Below are 18773 nucleotides of genomic sequence, written 5' to 3' on the forward strand. Positions count from 1 at the left end.
TAGCCAGAACTGACAAAGAAAAAAGATTCAAATAAAATCAGTGATGAAAGGGAGACATTACAAGTGATACCACAGAAATACAAAAGATCATTAGACATTATTATGAACAACTGTATGTCAAGAAGTTTTTTAGCTAGATGAAATGGTCAAATTCCCACACACATACACCTTACCAAGACTGAATCATGGCTCGGCATTGTGGCTCACACCTGTAATCCCAGTGACTCAGGAGGCTGAGGCAGGAGGATCATGAGTTCAAAGCCAGCCTCAGCAAAAACAAGGTGCTCAGGAACTCAGTGAGACCCTGTCCCTAAATAAAATACAAATAGGGATGTGGCTTAGTGGTCCAGTGCCTCTGAGTTCAATCCCCGGTAGCTTTCCCCCAAAAAAGACTGAATCATGAAGATAGAAATCCTGAACAGACCAGTAATAAGAATGCATCAATAATAAAACCTCCCATCAAAGAAAAGTCCAGGACCAGATGGGTTCACTGCCAAATTCTACCAAACATTGAAATAAAACACAAATTCTCCTTAAGTTATTCCAAAAAGTAGAAGAGGGAGTTATTCTTCCAAACACATTCTATGAAGCCAGAATTACCATGATACCAAAACCAGAAAAGGACACAATAAAAAAAGAAATCTATAGGCTAATATCTTTGATGAATATAGATGCAAAAATCATCAACAAAATAGTAGAAAACTGAGTCCAACAGCACATTCAAAAGATCAAGTGGGATTCAATGGAGGAATAAAAAGATAGTTAAATACATGCAAGTCAATAAACATGATGTATCACATCAATAGTGTGAAGGATAAAATCCATATGGTCTTCTCCACTGATGCTGAAAAGACATTTGATAAAGTTTAACATCCTTTCATGATAAAAACTTGGAACAAATTAGGTATAGAAGAAATATACCACAACATAATAAAGGCCATTTATAATAAGCAAACAGCTAACATTACAGTGAACAGGCAAAAGCTGAAAGCTTTGTTTCTAAGAGCTGGAAAAGACAGGGTGCTCACTTTCACCCCTTTTATTCAACATAATTCTGGAAGTCCTAGTAGAGCAATCAGGCAAGTGAAAGAAATAAAGGACATTCAAATTGGAAAAGTATCCAAGCTGACCCTGTTTGCAGATTACATGGTCTTATGTGTAGAAAACAAAAAACTCCACCAAACAATGATTAGAACCAATAAATAAATTCAGAAAAGTTGCAGGATAAAACCAATGCACAAAAAATGTAGTGCTGCTATATGCCAATAGTGAATTATCTGAAATAGAAATCAAGAAAGCACTTTCATTTACAATATCAACAAAAAATAAAATATCAAAGAAAAAATTTTTATCAAAGAAATGAATGGGGCTGGGGTTATGGCTCAGAGGTAGAGCGCTCACCTACCATGCATGAGGCACCGGGTTTGATCCTCAGCACCACATAAAAATAAAAATTTTAAAAATAAAGATATTGTGACCACCTATTACTAAAAAATAAATAAATATTTTAAAAAGCAGTGAAAGACCTCTACAATGAAAATTGTTAAACACTGATGAAAGAAATTGAAGAAGACACAAAAAAGTGAGAAGACGTCCCATATTCACAGATCAGAAGAATCAATATTGCAAAAATGTCCACACTAACTAAGCAATCTACAGATTAAATGCAATCTCCATCAAAATACCAATGACATTCTTCAAAGAACTGGAAGAAATGATCTTAAAATTTATATAAAGCCACACAGAACAAAACAAAACAAATAAACAAAAAACCCAAATAGCGAAAGCCATCTTCAGCAAAAAGAACAAAACAGGAGGCATTACCCTATCTGACTTCAAAATGTACTGCAAAGCTTTAGTAATCAAAACAACATTGTTTTGGTATAAAAACAGACACACAGACCTATTGAACACAATAGACAGCCTAGAAGTAAACTCACACATCTACAACCAACTGATTTTAAAGAAAGATGCTAAGAACACTTACTGGAGAAGAGTATTTTCAATAAATGGCGCTGGGAATATCAACATGCTAAAGAATGAAACTAGATCCCTATCTCTCACTTCCATCAAAGACAAACTTAAAATGGATTAAAGACTTAAATTTAAAATTTGAAACTAGGAACTACCAGAAGAGATGCTTCAGGACATTGGAATAGGCATTTGATACTGGGGATTGAACCCCGGGGCACTTCAACACTGAGCTGTGCCCCCAGTCCTTTTTGTTTTTATGCTGAGACAGGGTCTCACTCAGTTGCTTAGGGTCTTGCTGAATTGCTGAGGTTGGCCTTGAACTTGGTTTCTTCCCACTTCAGCCTGCCAGGTGGATTAGAGGCATGCATCACCACACCTGACTAAGGATTTTTTTTTTTTTAACAAGACCCCAAAAGCACAAGAGACAAACAAAGACAAATGGGATTACATCAAACAAAAATGTTCCTCCTTAGCATCTCTACCAAAACAAACAAACCAACAAAAAAACCCCACACACAAAAAAAGAGCTTTTGCACAGTAAAGTAAGCAATTGGCAGTGAAGAGACATCCTTCAGAATGGAAAAAAGTATTTGAAAACTACACATCTGATAATGTATATCCAGAATATATAAGGAACTCCAAAAACTCTATAGCAAAAATAAAATAAAATAAAATAAAAAGCTTACTAGAATTTGAAATGGACAATATATCTGCATAGACACTTCTCAAAAGAAGACATATGAACGGCCCAACAGACACATGAAAAAGTGCTCAGCATCACTTATCATCAGGGAAATGAGAATCAAAACCATGATGAGATTTCACCTCACCTCACCCAGTAAGAATGGCTATTAGCAAAAAGATTTAATATAACAAATGCTGGAGAAAAGGGAACCTTTGTACACTCTTAGTAGAGGCACTTTGGAAAATAATATGGAGGTTCTTAAAAAAATTACAAATAAATCTACCCTTTATCCAGCAATCTTACTACTGGGTGTACATTCAAAGGAAATGCAGTAGGTATGCTGAAGAGACATCAGCAGACCCACATTCATTGTAGCAGTATTCACAATTACCAAGAAATGGAAAGGATCTAAGTGCCCATCACTAATGAATGAAGGAAATATATACATAGTAGAATACTATTCAACCATTAAAAAGAATGAAACTCTGTCATTTGGGATAACATGGATGGAATTAGAGATCATTATGTTAAGTGAAATAAATCAGCCACAGAAAAACAAGGACTATGTGTTCTCATGTGGAATCTTAAAAGATTCATTTCATAGAAGTTCTAGGCGGTTTCCAGAGAGTGTTTGTGGGGGATAGAGGGAAAGGTTGATCAATGGGTACTGTTACAGTTAGATTGGAACAAGAAGTTCTAATATGCTCTTGCACAGCAGGGTAGTACCAGATAACAATAATGTTCTGTATGTCATAAAACTAGAAGTAAGGATTTTGAAAGTTTTTACCACAGAGGAATGATAGAAGTTTGAGGAGATAAACTTCATTAAGATGACTTAAGCATTGTGCAATGTATACATGTATTGAAACATTTCAGGGTATTACATTAATATGTGAAAAATTTATGTTTTATGTGTTTGTTAAAATGCTTAAAAAAAAAAAAAGACAGCAGGGCATGGTGTGATTTCCTGTCCCTGAATCAAATTATTGGTCAGATTAAAACAAATTCCTAGAAATTGGGAAACCAAGAAGTACAGTAAATATAATAAACAAATAGATAAAACAGGACATTTAGGCAAGCAGAGAACTCAGGGTAGCCCAGGCTTCTGCATTCAGTCTAGGAGGTACAGGAATACTCTCCTATACATCCCTATCCCAAAAGCTGCCTTAAGAATGTACTACATTCAGGCACTGGTTCCATCCCTTCAATGAATTGCTATAACCACCTAAGCCAGAGGCCATTTTGATGTCCTTGCTCTGGGGCTTCTAAGCCCAGTCCCTGGCAGAAGAGGATCTTGGGACATTTACTTCAGTAGAGATGGACCCAGATAGATGTGACTCAGATTCAGTGCATCTGGGATCTGTTCCACCTCCAGATCTTGTCAGGCTGGGAGTGGGAGACAGAATGCTGCTGGCCCAAGAGACATTACTTATCAGGACACTCAAGCCCACTGCAGTGTGACTCAATGTGGACCTCCATGGTAATGCTATCAGTGTCCTGCTCATATCCCCTGGCACTTGCCATTTCAGTGCCCACAGGCTTTACCCTCAAATTGTAGCCCCTGCAACTACTGCAACCTTCTCTGCTACCAGAGCAGGTTCAGACCATTCATGGGGAAGGCAAAAGAGCCAGAGAACTTATACCCCCATGGAGCAACCCTAGATACCTTTGCCTCTCAGGCACAACAAAGCTTTACTGTTGTTCTTCATGTCACATTGAGTCAATGGTGGGGCTGTCAGACTTAGCAAGTAAAAATAGAGAGCCATTTAATTTTAATTTCAGCATTATTCATCCTCCAGGAGGTCCCACCAGAAGTAGGCTCCAGCTGTCCACAGTGTTAACAGGCTTAACCAGCTCTGCATTGGCTTCCTCTACTTCTCTGTCTTACTTCGTCACTCTCCTACAGAATTCCCAGGAATGCCTCACAAATAAACCTCTCATATTAATTTCTTGCCTCCAAGGAGTCAAGATCTGTTTCTAGGGCCACTCAGCCAAGGCAATTTCAGTCAACAGGTACTAGAGGGGTAATGGCACTACTAGGCTGTGTGTTCAAAACACATGTTCCTTAGTATCTGTAGGGTATTAGTTCCAGGACCCCCAGAACACCAAATCTGTGCTCAAGTTCTTTATATAAAATGGCAGGAGAGAAGATGGCGGCGGGAAGTGAGTGAGTGAGCCGCTCTGTGCTCCGTGCCGCCACGCCCGCAGCGTATGTTGCCGCTTCTTAAAAGAAGAAGTAAAGATCATTAAAGGAGATATGTCGACAAAGACTCAGCACCGTGTCAAGAAAAGGGCCTAGATGGAGTGAATCCGTCACGACTTCAGCGCGAGCAGTAAGGCTGCAGCCCCCGAGCTGCCCGGCTCCCTGGGCCCCTTCTCCTTCCCCTCTCTGCCTTTCCGCTTCACTTCTCCCCCGTCTCTCCTCCCACGCTCACTCCCTAAATCTAGATCTCAATTTCTTTCCCCCACCCCACCCGCTCTCTTGCTTGCCCAGTACCTGGCCCGCGCGGCCCCGAGGCGCTGCCTCCCCTCCCCCAGCCCGCACCCCCTCCACGGGGGTCGCGAAGGCCACAGCTTGGCCGCCACCCCGCCGCCGCTGCCGCAGCTGCTTCCCGCAGAGCACCTTAGAACAGACTCTTAACCGCGTGAGTGAGCTGCCGAGTAAAAGGGAACAGCTGATAAGATGAGTGACAATTTAAAATCTAAGTGATCCAACATGGCCGCGGACGCAGAGAGATCAAGTCTCTAACCCCTTCAGCTGCGCGGGCATAGGGAGAAGTAAACTGTCAAAATACTGTTCGCTCAGGACCACTAGGCACGGTTGAGCTGAAGTGGACCCCGGGCGAGCGGTCTAGCCTTCTCAGAACACACCGAGCCCGAATTGGCTGCATTCTAGCTCCGGTTCGCCTGCTTCTTGTGACTCAGCACTAATGATCCCGCTGAAATAACTAGTCGGCCCGCCTGAACTCACAGAGGTAAAAGCCAACTGAGCACCATAGCCAGACTGAGGGAATCAGGAGTGACGCAGGACTAGCGGCGCAGAACTCCCAGCTATCACTATCACCAGTGCTGACAACAGGTCCCTTGCACCAGCTACCAGGGGAGTTGCTACCTGAGGGCAAACAAATTCGCTGGGGGCCCTCAGGCCCAAGCCCTACAAACTTAGGGTCTGAGGGAGGCAAACAGAAAGGGTGTGCCCAGGCACCCATGAAAACAGGGCTCCCAGGAGCAGCAGACCCGGTGTGTAGCCAGTATTGTGGTGAGTGTCACAGGTGAGCGGGGCCTGGCTTGAGGAACCACAAGAGAAGGCCCTAGGCACTCAAGATTGGAGACCCGCACAGTCTGGGAAGAAGAGCTGAGGCACAGTGATTGGTTCCCACCTATCAAGTAGAGAAGCCTGGCCCAGTGGGCATAGCTCCACCTACTGGAAGAGAAGTTAGTCTAGCTCTATGACTGCATTTATTATTATTATTTTTTTTTAATGATTATTATTAGTATTTTTTTTTAATTTTATTTTCACTTTTTGTTGTTGATGTAGTTGTTGTTCTTTAACTTTCTTATTAATGGTTTCAATTTTTTTAAATTCTTTTTATTTTATTAGTATTACTATTATTTTTAAACTTTAATTTCCATTTTTTTATTATCATTATAAAAATTTTTTTTGGTTTTAAATTTTTATTTTTTCGTTTTTTTCTTTCTTTCTTTTCACTTTTTTTTCTTTTGTCTTCTCATTTCTTTTCAATTTTCTTATTCCCCCTTCCTTGAATTCTACCTGCCTACACTCATTCTCTTTAGTGACTTCTTCCCTCCCCTTCTAATATCTCTCCTCCCAAGCATCAAATAAATTTATAAGAGTAAACAGTAACTCAGCAGTCAAACAGAACAAGAAGTAACATGAGCATAAAAAAGCAAGGAAGAAAAGGAGTACAAACAATGAAGGACAGCCTAAATATTCAGGAGGACCTAGAGTCATCAGAAAAATGGACATATAAAGAACTCAAGGAACACCTTAGACAGATGGAAAGGAACCTTAAAGATCACATTGAAAATGAATTACATAAACAGATAAAAGAAGAAGTTAAGCATCTTTATCAGGAGATAGAGATAAAAAAAATCAAACAATAATTCTAGAAATGAAGGAAACGATAAACCAAATTAAAAACTCAATTGAGAGTATCACTAACAGAGTGGAGCAAGTAGAAGCCAGAACGTCAGATAATGAAGACAAAATATATCATCTTGAAAAGAGTCTAGCCAACTCAGATAGGCTGGTAAAGAATCACGAGAAAAACATCCAAGAGATTTAGGATAGCATAAAAAGACCAAACTTACGAGTCATTGGGATAGAGGAAGATACAGAGATTCATACCAAGGGAATGAGTAACCTCCTGAATGAGATAATTACAGAAAACTTTCCAGAAATAAAAAAGGAAACAGATATACAAATTGTAGATGCATACAGGACACCGAGCACACAAAATCACAGTAGACCAACGCCAAGACACATTGTTATGAAGATATCCAATATACAGAACAAAGAGAAAATATTAAAAGCTACAAGAGAAAGGAGGCAGGTTACATTTAGGGGTAAACCAATTAGGTTAACAGCAGATTTTTCATCACAGACGCTGAAAGCGAGAAGATCCTGGAACAACGTATTTCAAACACTGAAAGACAATGGATGCCAACCAAGAATTCTGTATCCAGCAAAATTAAGCTTCAGGTACGACAACAAAATAAAAATCTTTCATGATAAACAAAAGCTAAAAGAATTTGTAGCCAGAAAACCAGCATTGCAAAGTGTCTTAAGCAAAACACTACAGGAGGAAGAAATGAAAAACAATAACCAAAACCTTCAGTGGGAAGTGCCTCGGTAAAGACAGAGGACGGGGGGAAAGCTAATCATGGAGAAACAAACTAAATTAGAAAAAAAAAAGAGATAAATAATCAAACATGGCAGGAAGTACAAACCATATATCAATAGTAACGCTAAACGTTAATGGCTTAAACTCTCCAATAAAGCGACATAGGCTGGTAACATGGATTAAAAAAACAAACCCAACAATATGCTGCCTCCAGGAGACACATCTGATTGGAAAAGACATACACAGGCTCAATGGATGAAATAGAAGAAGCAATCAAAAGACTACCAATCAAGAAAAGCCCAGGACCGGATGGGTACACAGCGGAATTTTACAAAACCTTTAAAGAAGAATTAATACCAATACTTTCCAAGTTATTTCAGGAAATAGAAAAAGACGGAGCTCTACCAAATTCATTCTATGAGGCCAACATCACCCTGATTCCGAAACCAGACAAAGACACCTCAAAGAAAGAAAACTACAGACCAATATCTCTGATGAACCTAGATGCAAAAATCCTCAATAAAATTCTGGTGAATCGGATACAAAGGCACATCAAAAAAGTTGTGCACCATGATCAAGTAGGATTCATCCCTGGGATGCAAGAATGGTTCAATATACGGAAATCAATAAATGTTATTCACTACATCAATAGGCTTAAAAATAAGAACCATATGATCATCTCGATAGACGCAGAAAAAGCATTTTACAAAGTACAGCATCCCTTTATGTTCAAAACATTAGAAAAACTAGGGATAACAGGAACTTACCTCGACATTGTAAAAGCTATCTATGCTAAGCCTCAGGCTAGCATCATTCTGAATGGAGAAAAATTGAAGGCATTCCCTCTAAAATCTAGAACAAGACAGGGATGCCCTCTATCACCACTTCTATTCAATATAGTTCTCGAAACTCTGGCCAGAGCAATTAGATAGACGAAAGAAATTAAAGGCATAAAAATAGGAAAAGAAGAACTTAAATTATCACTGTTTGCAGATGACATGATTCTATACCTAGAAGACCCAAAAGAGTCTACAAAAAAACTACTAGAACTAATAAATGAATTCAGCAAAGTGGCAGGATATAAAATCAACACACATAAATCAAAGGCATTTCTGTATATCAGCGACAAAACTTCTGAAACGGATATGAGGAAAAATACTCCATTCACAATATCCTCAAAAAAAATACAATACTTGGGAATCAACCTAACAAAAGAGGTGAAAGACCTATACAATGAAAACTACAGAACCCTAAAGAGAGAAATAGAAGAGGATCTTAGAAGATGGAAAAATATACCTTGTTCATGGATAGGCAGAACTAACATTATCAAAATGGCGATATTACCAAAAGTTCTCTATAGGTTTAATGCAATGCCAATCAAAATCCCAATGGCATTTCTTGTAGAAATAGATAAAGCAATCATGAAATTCATATGGAAAAATAAAAGACCCAGAATAGCAAAAATAATTCTAAGCAGGAAGTGTGAATCAGGTGGTATGGCGATACCAGATTTCAAACTATATTACAGAGCAATAGTAATAAAAACAGCATGGTACTGGTACCAAAACAGGTGGGTGGACCAATGGTACAGAATAGAGGACACAGAGACTAATCCACAAAGCTACAACTATCTTATATTTGATAAAGGAGCTAAAAACATGCATTGGAGGAAGGATAGCATCTTCAACAAATGGTGTTGGGAAAACTGGAAATCCATATGCAACAAAATGAAACTGAATCCCTTTCTCTCGCCATGCACAAAAGTCAACTCAAAGTGGATCAAGGAGCTAGATATCAAATCAGAGACTCTCCGTCTGATAGAAGAAAAAGTTGGCTCCGATCTACATATTGTGGGGTCGGGCTCCAAATTCCTTAATAGGACACCCATAGCACAAGAGTTAATAACAAGAATCAACAAATGGGACTTTCTTAAACTGAAAAGTTTTTTCTCAGCAAGAGAAACAATAAGCGAGGTAAATAGGGAGCCTACATCCTGGGAACAAATTTTTACTCCTCACACTTCAGATAGAGCCCTAATATCCAGAGTATACAAAGAACTAAAAAAATTAGACAATAAGAAAACAAATAACCCAATCAACAAATAGGCCAAGGACATGAACAAACACTTCACAGAGGAAGACATACAATCAATCAACAAGTACATGAAAAAATGCTCACCATCTCTAGCAGTCAGAGAAATGCAAATCAAAACCACCCTAAGATACCACCTCACCCCAGTAAGATTGGCGGCCATGATGAAGTCAAACAACAACGAGTGCTGGCGGGGATGTGGGGAAAAGGGTACTCTTGTACACTGCTGGTGGGACTGCAAACAGGTGTGGCCAATTTGGAAAGCAGTATGGAGATTCCTGGGAAAGCTGGGAATGGAACCACCATTTGACCCAGCTATTGCCCTTCTCGGACTATTCCCTGAAGACCTTAAAAGAGCGCACTACAGGGATACTGCCACATCGATGTTCATAGCAGCACAATTCACAATTGCTAGACTGTGGAATCAACCCAGATGCCCTTCAATAGATGAATGGATAAAAAAAATGTGGCATTTATACACCATGGAGTATTACGCAGCACTAAAAAATGACAGAATCACGGAATTTGCAGGGAAATGGATGGCACTAGAGCAGATTATGCTTAGTGAAGCTAGCCAATCTCTAAAAAACAAATACCAAATGTCTTCTTTGATATAATGAGAGCAACTAAGAACAGAGCAGGGAGGAAGAGCAGGAAGAAAAGATTAACATTAAACAGAGACATGAGGTGGGAGGGAAAGGGAGAGAAAAGGGAAATTGCATGGAAATGGAGGGAGACCCTCATTGTTATACAAAATTACACATAAGAGGTTGTGAGGGGAATGGGATAACAAACATGGAGGGAAATGAATTACAGTAAATGGGGTAGAGAGAGAAGATGGGAGGGGAGGGGAGGGGGGATAGTAGAGGATAGGAAAGGTAGCAGAATACAACAGTCACTAATATGGCAGTATGTAAAAATGTGTAACCGAGGTGATTCTGCAATCTGTATTTGGGGTAAAAATGGGAGTTCATAACCCACTTGATTATAATGTATGAAATATGATATGCCAAGAGCTTTGTAATGTTGTGAACAACCAATAATAAAAAAAATAAAATGGCATCGAAATTTGCATATAATCTATATACAACCTCTTGAATACTTTGAATATGTCCAGATCATTTATGATTGTTAACACATCATAAATGCTATGCAAATAGTTGTTACACTGTATTATTTAAAAAATGACAAGGAAAAAATATGTATATGTTAAATATAGATGCATTTTTTCACCAAATATTTTCAGTTCATAGTTGGTGGAATGATCAAATGCAGAATGATCAAATGATCAAATGAGCTCCTCTCTTACTGTACATACCCTACCCAGAGCTTTTCTGTGTCTGCCTGGAAGACCACACATTCATCTGTACTCCCAGCAATTACTCAGCTCCCCCAGCCTTCCACCTACCCTGACTTGCTTTTGATTTGATCCTGCCCCTACCTGATCTCAGCTCTGGCCCTCATCCTGCTTTTGGCCCTCATGGATGGACATTTTTGCTTGACTTTCTGATAGCTAAACCTAGCAGATGACCTTTCTCAATTTCCAGGCATCATTCTACACCTGACCAACTTAGCCTCCCCTTTGACCCTGCTGGCATGTGCAAGAAACTCCTACCAGGGCTCTTACCTCAGAATCAACCTCTGGTAGCTGGGAATGATGGTATAAAGCTGTAATCCTAGCTACTTAAGAGGCCGAGGCTGGAGGACCTCAAGTTTGAGCCTAGCCTGTGCAACATAGCAAGACCCCATCTCAGTCAATCAATCAATAAAAGAATCACCTACTGGCCCTTCTGGTCCAACAGAGTGGGAATGAACGTTGGGCCTTACACCAATCAGCCTGCATGTTGGCTGGTGGTCTGACCTATCTTCCAGACATTCAATAAAGCACACTTAATGAAATAATAAGTTAAGTAAAACAGATTAATCATAGAGGATTTACTAAGTTGTCTCCCATCTTCAGTGGGAGGCTGATTTTTCCAGAAGCAGGGGTGAAGAACTCATATATTCCTGGTGGGATGCCTGTGAATGGCTCTCCAATCAATGTGAACATCTTGTGGAGGTAGCTCTCTGGCTTGCAGGATGTGGGGTAATGGTGGACACAGGAAGTGAGACAGTGGGACACCCCAACTGGGACCTTACAACTGACCAGCTAAGGAGACAGTGGACCTGGATCCTACCTGCAGCTGCCCTCTGGCTCCCTGAGGTTGGGTAGGGGAAGGTGCCCACAGAATTGGACTCTGAGTGGGGCCTCTTAGTTGTACCTTCTCCATACTTATAGTTCTCTGTGATGTCATCCCTCTCATCACTCTGGATGCTCTTAGTGCTGATAAAATTGCCAACGGAATTTGTGTCCTGGTGTATTTTCTGCTCCTTCCCACCAGAGACAAGCCAGGATGTGCAGTCAGCATTCACCATAGAAAATGCAAAGGGAGTATCATAGTTCAGATCCACTTCTCCTTCTTTGATGGCCCTAACAGAGGCAGGGCCACAGCAGTAGAGACCTGCAGGGGTACAAGAGAGCCTGAATAGGGGTTGTGGCAGGCCATACAGTGGCAGGAGCAGGTTCTGTGATAGGGGGCAGATTCTGGGAGTGGGTCCTGCCTTCCTTCCGGAGGGCCTCACCATTGCTGGTCTCTTGAGGTGTGGCATCCAGCACCTGCCAGCCTCCATATCCAGGAGGGAGATCCTTTCGGGCCATCCAGCACTCATTCCAGACATGGAAATTCCTGAGGGAAAAAACAGAGTCCCCATTAACCACAGCCAAGGGAGAGGTGTCCTTCTTGTCTTCTTTCTAGAGCAAGATGGGTGAGCAGGTGAACTGTTAGATAGAAAGACAGACTTAGCTCCTACAGAGTTTGAAGCCTCTGTGGATGAATAGTTTCATATCTGTGTGTTGTGAGCCTCTGTCTACCTCTAGAAAAGTGTCCCTCTGTTGACTTTGTGAATAGACAGCAAAGGTTTCCAGTCTATAGAAGTTAAAACTTCTTTTCTCTCCCTCAAAAATGTTCCTGTGGCCCTTTTCCTGAATGGGTTGCTCATTCAAGGAGGCATGTGTCCAGAAGTATGACTCAGGCCCTTCTGTGGTCAGAACCATAATCTAAGGAGTAGATGAAGGACATGACAAAGAAGAAGACCTCAACCCAAGGCCTAGAGCTCTGATGATGTGAGGATTCTAAACCCAAGATGATTTTTGTTCCCTTGTCCCCCAGCCTTAGAATGGAGATACCCAGCCCTGAGTCTGGCAAGAGATGAGGGTATACAAGGGACAGGAGGCTAAGGACCAGTCCTGTTCTAATTTATTTATTTACTTTTTTGGTGCTGGGGATTGAACCCAGGGCCTTGTGCATATGAGACAATCACTCTACCAACTGAGCTATATCCCCAGCCCCTGTTCTAATTTATGCTTGTGGGGTTTGGCTCAGATTTGTGACCCTAGAAACAGACCAAGAGATGGTTTCTCACCAGACGGTATCCTTCTTCTTATTCTCCAAAATCCTGCCAGTGTTGTCATAGTATTCATCTATGATCAGGTTTCCATCTGTATCGTGACCGGAGTCAAAGTTGGTAACCACACGAGTGGGGATCCCCAGGCACCTCATCACTGCAGAAAGGGCAGAAAAACCATCTGTGGGCTGTGGCCCTGGACTGAAGAAGAGCTTTCATTTAACATCTGCAGGACCAGGCAGAAGTTGTCTGGGAATGGGTTGGTGACATTTCCAATCTCTTCCCCACTTCCTGAGCTTGCAGGATGACTGTGCAAAGGTTAGCTGCTGTGACAAGCACTGCTAGAGCCAACAGAAAGTCTAGTAAGTTGTCAGATTTCCTGCCCATGCCAGAAGATGGGACAGTATACCTCTCCATTCGTGAGTCTCAGGGAGCTGACTGAACCTCGCTTCTCTCCATCTTCAAGCCAAATAGCTGGGATTCTATTTCTTCCTGTCATTAGGTTAATGGGCGAGACCACCAGATTCTCAGGCAAAGGGTTCTATGGCTTAGATTTCCCTCTTCCCCTGGGAATATTATTTTGGCCACCTCTCTAAGAAAGCATCACAGATTAAGCCAGGAATGGAAGGAAACTATGTAACAAAATCTTAGAAAAGTGAGAGTCTGTACCTGGTACAGAAATTTTTGAAAGGAAGTAGAATGTTGTTTTTATTCCTGAGGGGCATCCATTCCCTTTGCTAGCCAACCTCTTTCTTTGTCCTTTGACACATCTCCTTCATTCTGTGCTCTTTCAAGTAAAGTGATATCCCTTATCCTATTCCATCCCACCAAGTGCTGTGGGCACCTCTGTCCCTTTAATACAGCAGTGATGTCCTACCCAGTTCAATAATAATAAAGATAATAAGTATCAAATGTTTCTTGTATTTAGTGTTATATGTTTCATATATATTATCCTCAGGACAACTCTACGTGATATGTACAATTATTGTCTCATTTTAAAGATAGAAAATCAGAGGCTAAGTAAAGCTTGCTACACTGACCAAGGTCACACAGTTAGTAAGGGATAGAGCTATCACTCAAGTCCTGGTTTCACTGCTAAGATTGTACTCAACACTGAGTTCACCTCTGGGTAGTATGCCCAGAGTTCATCATTCTAGTTATATATATAATTTATCTAATTATATATCCATGTATTTTCCCATGTAATCAAATATTTGCCAAGAGATTTCTAGTGGTGGTTATTTTTAGACATTTGGCTAGTGTTCAATATTTCCCCTGTCATAAATGAGGCTGTGATGAATATCTTTATAGATCAATCTTTATTCCATCCCTTGGGGCAGATTCCAAAGGTAGAATGACTGACTAAAAATAAAGATATTTCTAAAGGTTCTTCAGACATACTATCATTTTTAAAAGTGTTTGGAAATTTTAGCTTGAGCATTTAATTGCAGATAGTTGTTAGCTTGATTTGGTATAAGCCTCTCCAGACCAAGGTGGGGAACCCCTCCCTGGATGCAACCTAGGATGGAGAGAAGAGAAGCCAGAGAGGTTCCTTGCATTGTCCCTGGAGAGGCAGGTCTGAACAGGGCCAAAAAACTAGGGCAGACTGTGGGCAGTGCTGATGAGTCAGTAGAAGGTAGAGGTGACACAGAACAATGAAGGCAATGGTAAAGGTTGAAAAGATGTCACCAAAGAAATTCACAGAGGAAATGAGGCAAGAGAGGAGCAGTGCATGGGCACATTTTGTGCTAAAAGTATGGCCAGGAGGGTGGATGACACTCAAGATAACAAGAGAGCATGCTAAGAAAGGGCAGCCAGGGAGAGAGCAGAGACACCTCCTCCCCATCTTCACTCTGATGAATTCGTGAATGGCCACTTGCAATGATGGTGTCAACTCCTGCTAAACCTGGCCTGATGGACACTTCTCTATCCTAAAACAGGTAAGTGATCTCATAACACTTGGAAATTCTCTATTAGACCAGAGTGCATGGCTTGTCATGATCTGTTTACGAGTGTGTCTTCCTGAGGACAGGGATTATGTATGATTCATTTTATCATTACACAGCCATGAATAATACAGGGTGAGGCCTGTTTTGCCAACATTTGGTGCATCTTTACTGGATAGATAAATGAGTGGTGCCTTGTAAACCTTATGACCACTCTGGTGATTTCCAACTTCAGGGTATCACAGTCATAATAGCTGCATGCTATGCATGAAGGTCAAACTCAGCTGTCCATAGAGCACAAACTTTGAGTGGTGATGGATTTGCACTGATTCATTGTCATTTTTCCTCATCATGGCTATGAGAAGACTGATAAGGGGGACATAGTATCACAGCAGAAATAAGTAAAATTAGAAAGGGGCAAGCATAGTTTCTTGCATAGGAAGTGAAGCACACATGAAGGTAGCTAATGGTATTCAGATCTGTGCAGCCAAAGTCACGTATGTGCACATTCCCTGGAGCCTTGCTCCTTCTGTACTTCCTGCTCAATCTTGCCACAAAGAGCTTACTCAGTCACTGGCTTCATCTCTCACTTCTGCAAGACTTCTGAATTTGAATCTAGAATCGAATGGAGATCTTGGTGTCACACATCTCCAGCTGAATGTTTTTTAGGGTTCCCAATCTTCCTTTCTAGTCAAGGATATCATCATCTTTGTAGGTGCCAAGTGTGGTGTCAAGCACTGCACAGGCTTTATCTCAATTAATCCTCTCCAAAACCTGATTCTCCCAACTTTAAAGATGAGATGCCTTAAAGTTTAGAGAAGTGATGTCACATGACAAGAAGAAAGCCAGGCCAGGATTTAAGCCCATGTTCTCCTCCTCCTCCTCCTCCTCCTCCTCCTCCTCCTCCTCCTCCTCCTCCTCCTCCTCCTCTTCTTTTTAATATTTTTAGAGGTTGATGGACCTTTATTTTATTCATTTATTTATATGCAGTGCTGAGAATTGAAGCCAGTGCCTCACACATGCTAGACAAGAATTCTACCACTGAGCCACAACCCCAGCCCCTAGCCCATGTTCTTCTGATCTCCAGTTCTTCCCTGCTGTAACTATAAGCCCACTGAAGCTTCACTGGACATCCCAGCCACACCTCAGGATCCATGTACCTTCCTCTGTGAAATTTTCACTGACTACTCTAGGCCATAATAACCTCCCTTCTCACTCTCTCACATAATCCCAGTCATATGTGCCACACATTTTAGCACTGGATTAAGCTCTCTATAATTTAATGTATGTTTTATCTTGTCATCCAGCTTATTAATAAACTTAAAGTCAGGTTTATATCAGATACTTTGTTTGTATTTCTTCATTCCTAGCACAGTGCTGAGTACAGAGTAGAGACTCATTAATTTTCTGTTGAAGTAAAAGGTCTTCAACCTGTGAACAAAATGTCTGCAGACTATCAGTCCTGATGACTCACAGTTTGAAATGATATTCAGGTGACCCTTTCATTGATAATTTTGTGGAACTGACTCCCTCAGAAAAAGAGACCTGTATAGGTTATTTGTGTGTCTATACACATGTGTATACACACTCATGCAGGGACTATTGGGCATTTCACAGAGCAAAGAACTGCTCTGCTCTGAGGTTCTGTGGGAATGAGTTATCTGCAGGAGTCTTAAATGGCAGAATGAGCACTTCACAATGAGCACTCCTATAAATTACTCTCCCTGTCCTCACAGAAGTGTCACCTGAACCAATAAACAAATATCAAAAACTTCAGCTGTTTTAAAAAGAAACAGTCTCTAGTCAAAAATGTTCAATTTGAACATTTCAAGCCCTTATATCCAACTTCTCATTACAAAACAAGAAACAGGGGCATAAGAAGAGCAACAATACAAGGATGCCTACCAATAAATCCAGAAAATAGCATTCTACTTTAACTTGAAGAGGACCATGTCCTAGTGTCTTCAACAAGATCATATTAAATAAAATGTCTTTTCCAGATTAAAAGGGACACCAAGGACATTGCAACTAGGTGTAATGCTTGGTTCCAGATAAGATTTTGATTTGGACAAACTATACAGAAAAAAGCTATAGCCTCACCCTTGCCACCCCCTGCCATCAAAGGCCAAACAACCTCAGCCAGGCATCAAGTCAACATCAAGAGTGAGAAGTCAAGTTGATAGTAACTTCACCTGATAGACATGGTGAAAGTGGCACTCAGCCTTTGTGATCTTCCTCCCCAAAACACATAATTTCAGTCCAATCATGAGAAAAATATGAGACACATCCCAACCGAGAGGATTCCTAGAGGTGACTTCCAGGCCACAATATATAGAGAGGAAGATCCCAAGCAGACCCCCAGCAGTCTTACTGAGATGAAGAGATGTAATTACAATTCAGAGAAGTTAAGGTGGCTCAAACTTGCGAGGTAGTATAGAAGAGAGGGCTGAACAGAGAATATTCCAGAGATTATCAGAGGGGTCCCTCCAGGTCTCTGGCTGAATGATGATCTGTGCACATATGAGAATGAAACTCCAAGAGGACAGATAAAGTAATAGAGTAGCTGGACCTCAAAACACACAGGGCATTGGAAGAGTTCTCAGAGAGTCGAGACTTACTAGTGGAGCTAAATCAACTTTAAAGGCTACTCTGGACCCACTAAAATGAAGATTAAAACAAACCTCTGACAGCTCAAATTGAACTGCTAGGAACTTACTGGCAAACCATAACAATATCCTTTAAAGGAATAAAACACAATAAAGTTCTCAACAATGTCACACAATGATCATTTTCAAAAAAATTCCAAACATGTAGAATAAGAAAAGATGACCCATAACCAGGAGAAAAATCAATCAATAGAGACAGATCCAGAAATGATAGAGATGATAGAATTATCAGACAAGGATCTAAAAGAGCTATTTTAATTATTATAAATATATTCAAGGGGAGGTAGAGAAAAGCATGAACACAATGAGAAGAGAAACTGAAGATAGAAAAGAAGACCCAATGGAACTTCTAAAGATAAAAAATATATATATGAAACAAAAACATACTGGGAAAAAATCATATACAGATAACAATATATTTTTGTGAGAACACATTCAACTACAATGCTACATATAAAACATTTAAAATGTAGGAAAGCATGGTGTCACCTCAAGCCATTGCAGGTTAGGCTGAGCAGGTGAGGCCGGCAGCTGGCGTGGGAGGCACAATCTGGTTGCTGCACACCAACCTGGCCATGGCAGTGGTGCCCCTGAAAGTGTGCATCATAGGCTCGGGGAACTGGGGTTCAGCTGTTGCAAAAATAATTGGTAATAATGTCAAGATACTGCAGAGATTTGCCTCCACAGTCAAAATGCGGATTTTTGAAGAAACGGTTAATCGGAGAAAACTGACAGACATCATACATAATAACTATGCAAATATAAAATATCTCCCTGGACACAAGCTGTTAGAAAATGTGGGGAGGCAAGAAATGAAATGGGAAGTGCATGCCCTGCTGCCTGCTGGAGGGAGTTTATGAACTTTGTATGTTGCCAGATTCACCCCTCAGTGGTTTTTCTTTTTTGGTACAGGGATTGAACCTGAGGGTGCTTAACCATTGAGCCACATCCCAAAGCTTTTAAAAATATTTTATTTAGAGACAGGGTCTTGCTGAATTGCTTAGGGCCTTGCTAAATTGCTGAGGCTAGCTTTGAACTCGTGATCCTCCTGCCTCAGCCTCCCAAACTCTACAATAGTCTATGTGAAAACCAGACAGTTGTG

At 40.8% G+C, this 18773-nt stretch overlaps 1 protein-coding gene across 2 annotated transcripts in view; it reads right to left on the reverse strand.

Annotated features, from left to right (window-relative positions):
* The window catches only part of Tgm5 (transglutaminase 5), a 43612-nt gene that overhangs the window by 8324 nt on the left and 16515 nt on the right, over window positions 1-18773 (reverse strand). For both annotated transcript variants that reach the window (XM_026392300.2, XM_026392292.2), the window contains 3 exons: window positions 13078-13216; window positions 12238-12341; window positions 11877-12116 (listed from right to left, as the gene is read on the reverse strand). In XM_026392300.2, the coding sequence (XP_026248085.2) occupies window positions 11877-12116; window positions 12238-12341; window positions 13078-13216 (483 nt within the window). The remainder of the gene's footprint in view (window positions 1-11876; window positions 12117-12237; window positions 12342-13077; window positions 13217-18773) is intronic.

Source organism: Urocitellus parryii, chromosome 6 (assembly GCF_045843805.1).
Source record: "Urocitellus parryii isolate mUroPar1 chromosome 6, mUroPar1.hap1, whole genome shotgun sequence".
In the NCBI taxonomy this organism is placed as follows: Eukaryota; Metazoa; Chordata; class Mammalia; order Rodentia; family Sciuridae; genus Urocitellus; species Urocitellus parryii.